At 38.4% G+C, this 16044-nt stretch overlaps 1 protein-coding gene across 4 annotated transcripts in view; it reads left to right on the top strand.

The window, feature by feature from the left end:
* Positions 1-16044, top strand: part of USP9X (ubiquitin specific peptidase 9 X-linked) — a 145387-nt gene that overhangs the window by 117907 nt on the left and 11436 nt on the right. For all 4 annotated transcript variants that reach the window (XM_070502649.1, XM_070502647.1, XM_070502648.1 and 1 more), the window contains exons 33-40: positions 3680-3853; positions 6494-6635; positions 7834-8587; positions 9181-9304; positions 10045-10270; positions 11295-11424; positions 15125-15310; positions 15769-15989. In XM_070502649.1, coding sequence (XP_070358750.1) covers positions 3680-3853; positions 6494-6635; positions 7834-8587; positions 9181-9304; positions 10045-10270; positions 11295-11424; positions 15125-15310; positions 15769-15989 — 1957 coding nt within the window. The remainder of the gene's footprint in view (positions 1-3679; positions 3854-6493; positions 6636-7833; positions 8588-9180; positions 9305-10044; positions 10271-11294; positions 11425-15124; positions 15311-15768; positions 15990-16044) is intronic.

Below are 16044 nucleotides of genomic sequence, written 5' to 3'. Positions count from 1 at the left end.
TTATGTATTCATCACCCAACTTCAACAGTTGTCAGCTCATGGGCAATCTTATTTAATCTTCTTCTTTCCAGATTGTTCTGAAGCAAATCTTAAATACATAGTTTCATCCATAAATAGTATGTATCTCTCTTTTTTTAAACATAACCATGATACTATCATGTCTTTTAAAAATTCCTTAATATTCTTGTTAGTGTTGGAATTTACCCAATTTTCTCAATTATTTTTTACTGTTTTTTGAAATCAGGATCCAAATGAAGTCCATATATGGCAGATGTAGGTATGACTCTTGAGTCTCTTCTAATCTTTTGAGGAAGACTAGTCCTGAGCTAACGTCCACCGCCAGTCCTCCTCTTTTTGCTGAGGAAGACTGATCCTGAGCTAACGTCCGTGCCCATCTTCCTCTATTTTATATGTGGGACGCCTGCCACAGCATGGCTTGATAAGCGGTGCCATGTCCGCACCAGGGATCCAAACCGGCGAACCCCATGCCGCCGAAGCAGAACATGCAAATTCAACCACTACGCCATTGGGCCAGTCCCTCTTCTAATCTTTTTTCACCCTTGGAATTATTTGTTGAAAGCGAAAAATAAAACAGGTAGTTTACCCTGTAAATTTTCCCACCATCTCGATTTTATTAATGGGATCCCTGTGGTATTTTAGTATTTTCTAGTTTCCTCAGTCCCCTGTATTTCCTATAAATAGATAGTGAGATATAGAGGCTTGATCAGATTGAGGTGTTGTTTTTCTTTTTTTGGAATGGATAGTCAAAGCTGCTTCATAGGTGGTAACGTTTAACGTTTACCTCGGTGAGGAGAGGTATAGTGTCTGTCTCTTCCCCTTCTTATGATAACAGCCATTGATCGTCGTTGCCTAAATACAGTATTTCATTGGGGTTACAAAGTGGCAGTATTCTAATTTTATATTAGCCGGACTAGATCTCAAAAGGGAAACTTTCCTTCACCAACTGTTTGACCATTCTAGTGTGCAATTTTATAAGAAAGATGGGATAAATTTGTTTTCTCTTCTGTTTTTTTATTTTAAAAAATCCTTGATTGCATCTTGATCTTATTTCTTTGACTTGATTTATTTCACTTTTTTTTAATCATTGCCTGTTATGTGTCATGCGCTGTTAAAATACAACACTACAACCACAGAACTCTTTACCATGTAGGAACAAAGCTATAATCCTTCATAACAGTGGGTTTTAAAATAATACTCCTTAGAATGCCTTCCGGGGATCTCCCAGACAGCTGAGAACGGGGCAGCAAAGGCTCACCTGGCACTGCCACTCCACCTTCCCTGCTTCGACCAGAGCAGCTCCTTTCCCTACAAGGATGCTACTTGGATTTCTTTTTGAGACCAATGCTTTATAGTACGATAGCCTACCTATGACTTCTCATGTAAATTCCTCTGACGCCCCTGCCTAGGCCCCTACTTAATCTGTATTCCCGGCTTGCCTGCACCACCCTTCTTCCCGCCTCTGCTTTTGCTCCTTCAGTCCTATCACGTGGCACACCCTCGCCCTCCTCTCTCGCTGTTCTGTTCTCTTTCCTTCCCTAGCTGGTCCCATCTCTGCCATAAGGCTTTTAGCATTTCTGTTCTTCCTCTTCCAAATTACTCTCATGCTTTTTGATCTTTTATCTGAAAATTTGTCATTTAGTTAATAGTTTTCTCTCTTCTTAGAATGCATTTGCATTTTTGACTTCTCATTTACTCCCTGTGCTAGTGGATCTTGCAGTTTGTGTAGACGAGCACTTTGGGATTATCCATCCACACTTTAGATATGAAATACAGTCCTGATACATGTGGGTTAGTTAACCACATTCCCCTCCCCAGCCCTAATTTTTTATTTGGAAAAATTTCAAACCAACAGAAAAGGTGAAGAAGTAGTACAATAATCACCTTTATGTTATATTCTTTACCCAGATTACCAATTGTTAACATTTTGCCATATTTGCTGGTATGTATACTTGGGTTTTGGTTTTTGTTTGATTTTTTTTCCTAAACCAGTTGATACTAAGTTGTAAACACGATACTTTACCCCCGTACATGCTTCAACGTTTATCTTCTAAGAATAAGGACATTTTCCTACTTATGTATAATAAAATTATCACACCCACAGAATTTAATGTTGATTAACAATGTCTAATATTCATCAATGTGTATTCCAATTTCCCCGAAATATTCTTTATGACTTTTGTTTTTCCCCCCCGATCCTAGTCTGATACCCTGGAAGGAATCACAAGAATTTGGTTGTTAACTCTTTAGTTTTCTCTAAAACAGTGACTTTTGTGGCACTGAAATTTTTGAAGAGTCTAAGCCAGTTGTCTTGTGGTGTCTCACTTTCTTGATTTGTGCAGTTGTTTCTTCATGATTTGATTCAGTTAAACATGTTTTTGTTTTTGTTTTTTTGGCAAGAAAATTGTGTAGGTGATGTTATATGCCTCAGTTGCACTGCATTCGGAGGCATGTGGTATCAGTTTATCTGATTATTGGTGAGATTTACTTTGATCACTTGGGTTCTTAACAGACCTCTCATTGTAAAGGTGCCTTTTCCCTTTTGTAATTAATAGTTGACTACTTTTGAAATTATGAGGAGTTGACTACAATTTCAAAGTAAATAGAATGGATTGGTGTCATCTCCAATAGTGAAACAAATGGATTTTAACAAATAATTATGTATTTTCTTTTAAACTCACTATATGCAAATTTAAAGTCTAAAATCTAATTGGAATGAGATTATCTGCTACATAGAAAAAGTGTTACACAAGAATTTATCAATAGACAATTAGTACCTCTAGCATATTTAAAATACATTTGTCGGTGATGGATGGCAACTAGATTGGATGGTGCACACGATGTAGTCTACACAGAAGTCAAAATATAATGATGTACACCTGATATTTACCTAATGTTATAAACCAACATTGCCTCAATAAAAATTAAATTTAAAAAGAGAAGAAATGCATTTTTCATATCTCTCGCTTAAAATGAATTCACTTATATTCTCTATGTATATTACTCTGTAAATACAAAATTCGATGTCATTGATAGTTTCCAACAGTGCCTAATTTTTAGCAGTATCAGTTCTCATTTTGTGGTATACACAATTGATAGTTTGTTTTCTCAGGATTGATTTGCCTAATTTAAGTCCTCAGTTTATTCGAAAGAGGTCAACTCTGGAGCAAGTCAGATCTTCTCTTTTCACTTGGGAACATCAATGTAATTCAGAGTAAATAGATATAACCTTTGCACTGTATCTATAACCCGAAATTTAAAGAAAAAGGGAAGAAAGAAAACAGTAATTATAACATCTACGTAAGAGTGAGGTCCACCACCCCATTTTAATAGCATCTTCAGTTGGATTCAAAATGCACGCATATACCATATCAGTTAAAGCAGCCATCCTTCTTAGAGCCATACTGTCCATCACCCGCCCCAGTAGTTTCATGGTAATTCTTCCCGCTGTAGTACTGCTTTTACTGTGAGCCTCACTTTCTCCCCCACTGCACTCTGTGCAGAAAGAGCAGTTTTTTTCCTAATTCCTCATGTAATTAAGGAATAAAATCTGAGTTAAATACTGTCATTTGTGATTATATTGCTTTTTTTCCCTGAAAAATATTTGTGTATACTGTTTGGGAGTATTGCACATTACATATTTTATTCCATCCCTTCTTAGGCTTTGGGGTGAGCCTGTTAATCTGCGTGAGCAACATGATGCTTTAGAATTTTTTAATTCCTTGGTGGATAGTTTAGATGAAGCTTTGAAAGCCTTAGGACATCCAGCTATGCTAAGTAAAGTCTTAGGAGGTTCCTTTGCTGATCAGAAGATTTGCCAAGGCTGCCCACATAGGTAAGTGCCAGTTACATATTTAAAGTGTATGTTGTACTGTTTATTTGCTAACTAAAATTTTTACTAGTAATTATATATAAAAGTGAAGTATACCACCAATTACTAAATACCTGAGACTGGATGAATTATATACTGTACATACCTTAGCACTGGGCGGGGGGGTTGTTTGTTTTTTGCCATAACTTTTGGTTCCTTTTACTCCACTTAGTCTCTTAACTATTCCATACTCTTACCTTCTTTCACGTATGGTCGTTCCTGGGGAAATAAAATGGCATTTTACATATAGCCACAGGTGTTACTTTATAAATTTGCCCTTTATTTTAGAATTAATATATTTACAATATTATAATTATTTTAAGTTTAGAAGATGACAGCCAGACATGGAGGACTATTTCCTATACAAGTGAAATATTGACTTTTAAAATAGCATTGATTATTGTCGTTATCCTTAAAGTATGTTTTCCACACAAAACGTTCACAGCAAGAGTTGCGTAAACAAATATTGTTTTGACTTAAAAGGGAAATTGTTTGATTAAGGGCCCTTACTGAAAATAGTTAAATAACTGTTAAAGTTCATTCCTGATAGATTCACATTTATCCCTATTACATGTAAGTTTTGCTTTGAAACTTCTCTTGTATGTTATCAATTAATGTTGGTTTGAAATCTTCTTTCACCAAAATATCGCAGTAAGATAGTATTTTCTACAAGCCCAAACAGTATTATTTGTAGTCATGGGTTGTGTGTATATGTGGTTGGCAGGGGTGCTCCATTTTTGAACATGGGGAAATGAGTGGGGGAGAGGTAATACTATATACAAGAGAAATTTCCATTGGGTTATAACATTCCTTCAAAACGAGAGCATGTAATTGTTCACGTAGCCTGGACAACTTTTCATCCTTATGAAAGACCTTTTGTATTAGGTGGGCAGTACAATTATCCTTTTAACCTCTTGTTTTTGATTACAGATAGAATGGCCAACTTTCTGGTCATCTGTTCTTGTCAGTCCTTCTAGCTTTGTTTTAGACAGTTTTCTTTTTTTTTTTTTAAAGATTGGCACCTGAGCTAACAACTGTTGCCAATCTTTTTTTTGTTTTTTCCTCTGCTTTTTCTCCCCAAAGCCCCCCAGTACATAGTTATATATTCTAGATGTGGGTCCTTCTAGTTGTGGCATGTGGGACGCCGCCTCAGCTGGCTTGATGAGTGGTGCCATGTCTGCTCCCAGGATCCGAACTGGCGAAACCCTGGGCCACTGAAGCGGAATGTGCGAACCTAACCACTCGGCCACGGGACCAGCCCCTAGACAGTTTTCAAAATTATTTGGAAGTTCTTGGTTTTCTTTGCTAGGTGAAATTGTCCAGAGAGCATGATCTTAAAGATCCCCAAAGTTCAAATCCCTGCTCTATAACTAGTCTTGTTCTGGTTATATTGCAGAAGGTAACAGTCCCGAGTCTATCTGTTTTAAGGCATTATTTGTCTAGAACGGGTAATAAACTGCGGACCGTGGGTCAATTCCAGTCTGACGTCTGTCTCCGTAAGGCTTTATTGGAACGTCCCCACCCCTTTGCCTGTTGTCTCGCTGCTTTCACTATAACAGCAGAGTGGTCGAGTGGTTGCACAGAGACTTCACGGTCCTCAAAAGTGTGTGATATTACTGCCTGGCCTTTTACAGAAAAACTTTGCACATTTCTTGTCTTGGAACGTCCTACTTTTTAACTGGAGTTATAAGGTCTGACTTCCTTTTTCTCTTCTATGGGCTGTTCCCCGATTATAGTAGCAATTTGCTTAATATCCACTTCATATTCCATTCATGTCACTTATAAATGCCTTTTGTGCACCTGTCTTTTCTCCCTAACTAATTGAAAAGCCCTAAATATGAGGGACTATCTTAACAGTGACTGTTCCACAGTGCTTTACACAAGGAAGGCATCCTCAATATATTTGTTGAATGAATGAATTGGATGTTTGAGAATGTACTCCCCACGTCCCGTGTTCTGAATTTATGAATGTCTCATCAGAAATCTGAAAATTCCTTTGGTGGGAAATTGTCAGAATATGAGATTCTGGCTCCTACTCAGATTGCTTATCCTCTGTTTGTGTTCAAACTTGTGCTTGAGTAAGGTTTCCATTACAGAAAAGGAGGAACATTTAAAAATTCAGCCCAGTGATGGTTTAAAATATCCTTTTCAGAAGTTGATGAATTCATGCTTTGGCCTTGGCATGAATTACTATCTAAATAGATAACGGAGGAAGCAGTATGGTAGACTATAAAGAGCTGAAGCTGTGACACCAGACAGACCAGGCTTCAAAACACCGTTTTGCCTAATCTTGACCAAATTAACCTTTCTGAACCTCTGTCCCCTCATCTCTGAAGTGGAGCTCCTGATAGTTCTCTAGCAGGCTTGTCATGAAGGCTGAGAACCTGGTCTATATAGTGTGTAAACAACCTAATGTGATGCCCAGCACAGGATAAGTTAACCAATAAATATTTACTGTCGTTTTCTGATAACATTCTCTGACTTACAGGTTTTGTATTATATTGTAAATATTGCAAATGTAGTTTTCGTTAAGTTCATAACTAACTAAAATGTTTTAAAAACTAAGGAATAAGTCCATTTTGGTTGTTTCTTAAATATCTTTAGATACGAGTGTGAAGAATCTTTTACGACTTTGAATGTAGACATTAGAAATCACCAAAATCTTCTTGATTCTTTGGAACAATACGTCAAAGGAGATTTATTAGAAGGTGCAAATGCATATCATTGTGAAAAGTGTAATAAAAAGGTACGAATTATCCAGTTTTCTTTAAAATAATTATGACTAAATTTAATGGATTTGGAAGAAGCTGGTTGTTTTGGTCTGTCTTCAGCAGTCCCCCTCCTTGTGTCCCCTACCCTGCTTTGTTATAGTGGTAGCAGAGAGGTAGTTAAGATAACGGATTTAAGGACTTATCAGGGAAAGAAGATTGAGCGAAAGTTGTGCCAGAAGGGCTAGGGAAAACAGGTAAATAAGAGTGGGTGAATCATTTTAGAGGTCCTAATAGCTTCCTATCGCATTCTCTTTTCTGAATTACACATTTTCCATCTGTACCCAGTCAAACTGCGGTTGAAGTCCTCGCCATTACAGAGCCCACAGCAGAAAGCATTTCTTCTCTCATGTCCAGAGTTACTTGTGAAGACCAAGACATTTGCTGAGACCATTACTTTATTCAGCCACATAAGATTTCTTCTCCCACCTGTGTTTTTAAACCACTTGGATCCGACTTTTAGACCCACCTGCTTAGTTTTTATCTGTGGGCACTTAACAGCTCTTGGGGGGAGAGAGTTCACACATACGGAAAGTAAATAACGTGTATCTTTCTGGGCTTCCTCCCCTCTCACCTCCAAGTCCCTCTGCTGTGACGTTATACACCACTTAAAGAGAGCTTTTAAAGTCTAGAGGTTGAGACCTTGAGTTGTAGAGCCGTACTGCCTCCCACCCACCCACAGCTCTGCGACTTGAGGCCAGTTACTTAACCTCTTTGCTACTCGTAATCCTCATCTTAAGGTTCAGTGGTACTGGGAAGCACTTAGCATATTACCTGGCACCTGATTTCCCAGTAACTGTTAGCTGCTTTATTCTCTTTCTTCAGTTGGCTCACAGCGGACCACTTTCATTAGAATAACAGTAAATATCAAACAAGTAATGGTGAGATAGCAATGACAATATGGAAACCAGGCAGCGAGTAATGTCTATATCACTAATTTTTGCAATTTGTAATGAATGGCGTAAGCTATTTTCATATTATTTTAGTTAACGTTTTGAAAAATAGCAACTGTGGCAGCATTACCTTGATTATGTTCATTATCCTCTATTTGTTTAGTTTACACTTATAATTTCAGATTAGTCTTGAGAGAATTTAATAATAGAATTTTAAAGTTCATTTGTTTTTTGCAGTGGATTATAAGAGAACATCCAGTAACTCTCACTCTGTTTATTTTAGGTTGATACTGTAAAGCGCTTGCTAATTAAAAAATTACCTCCTGTTCTTGCTATCCAATTAAAACGATTCGACTATGACTGGGAAAGAGAATGTGCAATCAAGTTCAATGATTATTTTGAATTTCCTCGAGAGCTGGACATGGAACCTTACACAGTTGCAGGTGTTGCAAAGCTGGAAGGAGATAATGTGAACCCAGAGAGTCAGTTGATACAACAGAACGAGCAGTCTGAAAGTGAGACGGCAGGAAGCACAAGATACAGACTTGTGGGTGTGCTTGTACACAGTGGTCAAGCGAGTGGGGGACATTATTATTCTTATATCATTCAAAGGAATGGTGGAGATGGTGAGAGAAACCGCTGGTATAAATTTGATGATGGAGATGTAACAGAGTGTAAAATGGATGATGATGAAGAAATGAAAAACCAGTGCTTTGGTGGGGAGTACATGGGAGAAGTATTTGATCACATGATGAAACGCATGTCCTACAGGCGCCAGAAAAGGTGGTGGAATGCGTATATACTTTTTTATGAACGATTGGACACAATAGACCAAGGTGATGAGTTGATAAAATATATATCAGAGCTTGCTATCAGCACAAGGCCCCATCAGATCGTTATGCCATCAGCCATTGAGAGAAGTGTTCGGAAACAGAATGTGCAGTTCATGCATAACCGAATGCAGTACAGTTTGGAGTATTTTCAGTTTATGAAAAAACTGCTTACATGTAATAGTGTTTACTTAAATCCTCCTCCAGGTAAGTATCAAGCAGTCAGCTTCTTGATGATAAAGCATAATTCTTATTTTACTTGTGGGATTTCTTCGCAGGCATTAACATGTTTGTTTTACTTTGGGTTGTTTTAAAGTCATTTCAGATGACTACAGTCATGCGTCGCGTACTGACATTTCAAATGCTCAGCCACGACCCGCATGCACCACGGTGGTCTCATAGATTAGGACCATGTAGCCTAGGTGTGTGGTAGGCTGTACCATCTAGGTTTGTGTAAGTGCACTCTGTGGTGTTCACACAATGACAAAATCGCCTAACAATGCATTTCTCAGAACATAGCCCCATCGTTAAGGGCGCGTGACTGTGTTGTCTTTGAGCGGTATATATTGTCTTGCTATTTGGAAACAGAGGAGTTTTTGTTGATTTTAACAGTTTGTTTTTGACTCAAGCATTAGTTTGAAACGTGCTTTAGTGAACTGCTAAGAATTATTTCATAAGCAGCCTGAGAGAGGTTTTAGCAAAGTTAGGACTTCTGAAAATTAGTGGAAATGCAGACTTGGTTGAAAATGGGGCTTGAACATAGATACTTGAACTTTTTTTAATCTGCATTTTATTTATAGGGCAAGATCACCTGTTGCCTGAGGCAGAAGAAATCACTATGATTAGTATTCAGCTTGCTGCTAGGTTCCTCTTTACCACGGGATTCCACACCAAGAAGATAATCCGTGGCTCTGCCAGTGATTGGTACACTGCTTTGACTTCTCATTCCTCTTACACTAACATTTAGTTTGGTTCTTTAATATGCTGCTTGATTCTTGCCAGACCATGATAATTCTTTTTTCAGCTTTGGAATGTAGAATAAAAAACTTGGTAGCAGTGAGAGAAATGCATCTTGAAATAATTACTTAGATTAAACATGGCCTTTGGTCATTCAAAAACTGGCTTCTCGTTGTATTACTTTGTATCGTGTTGTTTACATCTCTGTACAAAAGATTATAGGATGATGCCTAAAAGTCTAAGCTATTTAACCATGAAATTATTAAGTTTTGGCATCCCTAGATTAAATTCTGCTATAGATTAAAAAGGTAAAAAATTAAAATGTTTCATGATTATGGAAGGACAGAAGCCATCGTGACAGCTTGATGTAACAGTTTATACTTACTTATCCGATGTAAGATGTTCGTGGAAGGTGGAGGGGTGGATATTGTTTTGTCCTTGCACCTAGGAAGAGTCTGGTAATGGATCTGTAGAGAACTGAATAAGCTTTTGTCTATCTATTTTGTCACTCTGAGAACAGACCAAGTCATAGTATTCATCTGTCCTTTTAATATCAGTACTAGAAGCAACCATTGCTGGTTTGCTCACTCGGGTAGTAAAAGAAGATCTTTGATTTTTATTTGGTTCATAGAAAGAGACCCATCCGTATACTATAAGAAACACGTTACTGAATTGATACTCAGAGATTCTTGTTTGTTTTGCCTTAGGTATGATGCATTGTGTATTCTCCTTCGTCACAGCAAGAACGTACGTTTTTGGTTTGCTCATAATGTCCTTTTTAATGTTTCAAATCGTTTCTCTGAATACCTTCTGGAGTGCCCTAGTGCAGAAGTGAGGGGTGCATTTGCAAAACTTATAGTTTTTATTGCACATTTTTCCTTGCAAGATGGACCGTGTCCTTCACCTTTTGCATCTCCTGGACCTTCTAGTCAGGTATGCACAGCTTTCTTTCTAAGGATTAAATGCTTACAAATTAATTCTGTCTCCTGGAAGTTTAAGTCACAAATATGTGTACATCTAATTGATATGTTTACCTAACGTGTGTGCACGTGAACACACACAACACACAATCTGATGTATATGAGTTCCATTAAAAGTACTTCGGGGGCCAGCCCAATGGCATAGTGGTTAGGTTTGCACGCTTAGCTTTGGCAGCCCAGGGTTTGCAGGTTCATGTCCCAGATGTGGACCTGCACACTGCTCATCAAGCCATGCTGTGGCGGTGTCCCACATATGAAATAGAGGAAGATCGGTACAGATGTTAACTTAGCAACAATCTTCCTCAAGCAAAAAATGGAAGACTGGCAACAGATGTTAGCTCAGGGCCAGTCTTCTGAAAAAGTATGGCACAGCAATGAATAGTGATTAATTGGGTCTTTAAAAACATAACAAAATTTTCTCTGTTCATTCAGTTTCATGCGGTGGCTTAATTATACACTTACTGTAATATAAATGATTTTTAAAGTCTTTTTAAAATGAACTTGCATTTTAAAAAAAATTAGAACAGCACGAAGGCTCTGTAATGAAATCTACCTGGGATCTTCATTCCCCTTCGCAAGAAGTAATCCTTTTTTAATAGTTCTTTGTGGTTTTTTTTCTTTTTCGTTGCTGAGGAAGATTCACCCTGAGCTAACATCCATTGCCAGTCTTACTCTTTTTTCTTTTTTATGTTTGCCACCACCCATAGCATGGCTGCTAACAGATGAGTGGCGTAGGTCCGTGCCAGGGCCACTGCAGCAGAGCACACCAAACTTAACCGCTAGGTCCCTGGGGCTGGCCCTTTAATAGTTTTCTTGTGTGATCAGTCCTTCCAGAAACTTCTGCTTGTATTCTCTGTATGTGTGTGTGTGTGTGTGAGAGTGTGAGAGAGTATGTATATCCCTTTCTTATGTAAATAGAATTATGTCATACCTGCACCTTGTTGCTGAAAAAACAGCCAATGTTTTATCCTTTATAGGCTTATGACAACTTAAGCCTGAGCGATCATTTGCTAAGAGCAGTACTAAATCTCTTGAGAAGAGAAGTTTCGGAGCATGGGCGTCATTTACAGCAATATTTCAACCTGTTTGTAATGTATGCCAATTTAGGTAAGAATTCGTTTTCATAGTTCTGTTTTAATGTATTATATGAAGTGATGAAGTCATTTAAGTCAAGTGATGAAACGTAACCTGATCTGGAATAGAAACAATATTCCATAAAACCTAGTGTGAATTTTATCTGAAACTTTTTTTGACTGTACTTTTCACCTTGTACTTGATAGTTATTTATGCATTTTCTTATCTCTGTAGTAGACACAGGTCAGGATCTGTGTGTTAATCATATCTTTATCTCCTAAAGCAGTGCTGCCAGATGTCTCTGGTTTTTGAAAATACTAATTCCTAGGCCTCATCTCACACCAGCTGAATCGTAATTCTCCGAGCTGGTGAAAGGAACCCATGTTTTCAGAAGGTCCAGGTGCTCGTGATACTCACCAAGTTTGGGTGGAGGACTTAGTTTGTATATAAGTGTTTGTTGAGGTAAACTAAATCAAAATTAAGGGTAATACAAATGGTCACTTAAGGGATTCAGTTCAATCACCCTGTTACTGACATGGTACAGCCTCTGTATAACAGCAGTCTCCTCCTCACAGTAACCTGCTCTTCATAGCATCACCTGATCATTTGTTTCCAGTGATTCTATAATACTTACCTAAAAAGTATGCTATACTATCTCAGGCTTACCCTCTTGTTTTTCATAACATTCAGATTTTTGTGTTGCTCTCTGACTAGATTGCAAAGATCAGAGCTTTGCACGATAGCATTCAGCAAATGTTTGTTGAACCAACAGATGGATAGTTAGGAATATCATTTTGGTGTTTGTTAATTGGCTTGGGGGTTTAACTTTCCTATAATTGAAATTATTAAGAATTACAAATGTTAGTGCACTGGTCCCAAATGACTAATTCACTGAGACATTCCAGTTAGAACTTTAGTGATGATAATGTATATTTAGCCAGACTGGGAACTGATTCAGAGACTTAGCAGATAGTTTTGAATAACTTCTTAAAAGTAAAAAAAACTTTACCTATTAATAAGTTCTGTACCCAAACATCCCTGTGATTCCAGGTTTTTTCTATGTGAACTTACTAATCACCAACTGATCAGTGGCCCTTTTGACATAACATTCTCCTTTCTGTGTGTCTCCTTTTCCCTTTCCTTTCATACTGGAGATGCTTGGGTATCTGTAGCTGAGAAGGAAGAGAATGTTTATTACATAAACAAGCATATGTGGAATCTGTATTTCAAACTTAGAAATGCCAGATTTAGGCCATCACAAAAATCCTCTTCTGTTTAACTCCCTTTTTAGCTTTTGCCTGTTCACAAAGCATACGTCATTGATCCATAATATAATCTAATTAAAATTTCCCTGCTAAAAGCAAATATGTGTCTATAAACTTTAATATGAAATCCTTAAGACAGATATGATTTGGGGTTCACAATTGTTTGGATTTAAGAAAGGTAAGGCAGTTCATATACCATGCGTCATGTAACATCCCTTTAGCAGGATCTGAGACAGCACCTTATAGTCATACATATTAATATTTCTGTGATAAAACATGGATATTCACACTGAGAGGATAAATGAAGACCATAAATAGCTTCTTGTCGGTTCAAGCCACGTGTTCTCACCAAACACATTTCGATACCAACTTTATGAAAGAACTTTGTTTATATTCATGATAAGAGCTTTTTGAATCTCAGGATTTCAGATACGGGACTGTGAACCTGTATTATACTTCTGGGAACATGACAGTAAATAAGACAATCTACTGTCTAATGGGGTATAGAAGCAAATCAAAAGGTAATTGCTATAAAGTATGTTGATGGCTGTAACAGAGAAAATACAAAGTGCTCTGGAAGTACATCATGGTACCTGATCAGATGTGGGGAGTACAGGAACTTAATGGAGAAGTTGATGTGGGAATTGGTTGGTTGAGTTTTCTATCCAGAGTGAACAGCAGATGCAAAGACTTTGGAACAAACTCAGCATGGCTCATTGGCGGAAACAGAAGTTATTCCGTCTGGCAAATTGGTGTAAGATGGGGATGGCAGGAGTGGTGAGCAGGATTCTCTGATGGTGCTATTTTGGCAAGCCTTGTGAGGGATTCGAGAGTTTACCCTGAGAGCAGTGGTGAGCCATTGTAGAATTTTGAATAGACATATCTTCTAGAAAGATCACTCTGGCTACAGTGTGGAATGGATTACAGGGGGAGTAAGCTAGCGATTGTTAAAATGATCTCTAGGCAGAAGATCATTGTGGCCTGTATTGGGGATGCAGTGAGAGAGACAGGAATAGGACAGATTCTGATGCTTTTTATCAGGGGTCGAGTCAGGGGGATTTGGTGATTGGATATACAGGGGAGGGGAACACAGAAGAGATGTTAAGAATGATGCCCAGGATTCTGACTTGATGAACTGAGCAGAGATTGGTGCTGTGTGCTGAGAGGGGAAACACCTGAGGAAGAACGGATGGGGGAGAAAAATGATGAGTTCATTTTGGGCAAATTGAGTTTGAGCCTGTGGCACCCAAATGGAGATGTCCAGTAGAACAGTAAGATGAATCATCTGAGTGGAAGTAGCTGAAACTTGAAGCCCTTAGAGTAGATTTGATCGTCCAGGGAAGGCATACAGTGTGCGGAGATAATGTGGCCTGGTAACTTTGAGGAGCAGCAGTTGTCAAGAGACAGGGGAAGGGGGACTTAACAAATGAGACCAAGGAGAAGAGGTAAAAAGAAAGTAAGGAGGAGGAAGTGGCTATGGTTTGAGAACGATTCCTTAGCTTTACAACAGGAAAGAGGGCAGAAACCAGATTGGCATGGGTTGAGGAGTGGGAAAATGAGAAAGTAGAGACCAAACTTACGCATCTTTTTCAAGAGGCTTGACTGTGGAAGAAAGAAGACAGACAGCAGTTAACAAAAAAATTCTTATTTCTCGGGGTGGGGCTGGCCCAGTGGCGCAGCGGTTAAGTGCGCACGTTCCTCTTCAGCAGCCCGGGGTTCGCTGGTTCAGATCCCGGGTGCGGACATGGCACCACTTGGCAAAAGCCATGCTGGTGGTAGGCGTCCCACATACAAAGTAGAGGAAGATGGGTGTGGATGTTAGCTCAGGGCCAGTCTTCCTCAGCAAAAAAAAAAAAAAGAGGAAGATTGGTAGCAGTTAGCTCAGGGATAGTCTTCCTCAAAAAGAAAAAAATTCTTTTTTTTTTTTTTTTTAAAGATTTTATTTTTTCCTTTTTCTCCCCAAAGCCCCTCGGTACATAGTTGTATATTCTTCATTCTGGGTCCTTCTAGTTGTGGCATGTGGGACGCTGCCTCAGCGTGGTTTGATGAGCAGTGCCATGTCTGTGCCCAGGATTCGAACCAACGAAACACTGGGCCACCTGCAGCGGAGCAGACGAACTTAACCACTCGGCCACTGGGCCAGCCCCTAATTTAGTTTTTATCATGCTACCTAATGAGGAGGATTGTAATATATGTTAGTCCCCCAGACTCTCCAGGCCATAAAAAGTGTTCATCTTTCTTATAGCCCAGTATGACTGGAGTGTCATGGTCATACTTAAATACAGTTATACTAACTCAGTGGGTTTTCTGTTCTGGTTAAATAATTCTCTGAATGCTCATTAAATGATCATAAAAGTTATAGAAAAATATTTTTTAGATAACTACTTTATTATGAAGCCATTGCCTTCCTAATTCTTTCCTCTCGTATAATTCTTATCCCTCATTTCCCACTTCTCCCTTCCTTGTAGGTGTGGCGGAGAAGACACAGCTTCTGAAATTGAGCGTACCTGCTACGTTCATGCTTGTGTCTTTGGATGAAGGTCCAGGTCCTCCAATCAAATATCAGTATGCTGAATTGGGCAAATTATACTCAGTAGTGTCACAGCTGATCCGCTGTTGCAATGTCTCATCGAGAATGCAGTCTTCAATCAATGGTAAAGTTGAACACTGTGTTCTGTACATTGGTTTTAAAACACTGCTGAGCTTATGCAGGACTTGATTAAAAGTAATTCTGAAGATGTTTACGTATAAAACAAGAGTCTCAAAGGACCATACTGTGGAATATTTTATAGTATTTTTGAGTCGTATGCCTTTTTCACATATTTAAGGAGCTCTATTTCTGTCTACTTGCTGCTGAGGATACCTTGTTTATGAGGTAGTTTAACAATTATATAGGTAAATGCCAGTGTTGTCATTTAAATTTTGCATTTTATCATCTTTGTATATCTGATCATTGTAATGCCTAATATATTACTTTCTTCATTGTACTTAGGAAACTTAAAATGTTATTTTTCTAAAAGAAAAAACTCAGAAGCTGTTTTCTATGGTGAAAGCTGTATGTTACTGTGGAGAAGCCTATTAGTTTTTCATTGATGACAAATCTGTATTCTAGGTAATCCTCCTCTTCCCAATCCTTTTGGTGATCCTAATTTGTCACAGCCTATAATGCCAATTCAGCAGAATGTGGCAGACATTTTATTTGTGAGAACAAGTTATGTGAAGAAAATCATTGAGGACTGCAGTAACTCAGAGGAAACTGTCAAATTGCTTCGTTTTTGCTGCTGGGAGAATCCTCAGTTCTCATCTACTGTCCTCAGTGAACTTCTCTGGCAGGTTAAAGGAACATAAACATTCATATGTCTCTATAATTGGATTTGTTACTCCTTTA

The sequence above is a fragment of the Equus asinus genome, chromosome X (genome assembly GCF_041296235.1).
Source record: "Equus asinus isolate D_3611 breed Donkey chromosome X, EquAss-T2T_v2, whole genome shotgun sequence".
NCBI lineage: Eukaryota > Metazoa > Chordata > Mammalia > Perissodactyla > Equidae > Equus > Equus asinus.
Note: the sequence above shows the minus strand (reverse complement) of the source record. Positions and strands in the feature narration are given on the sequence as shown.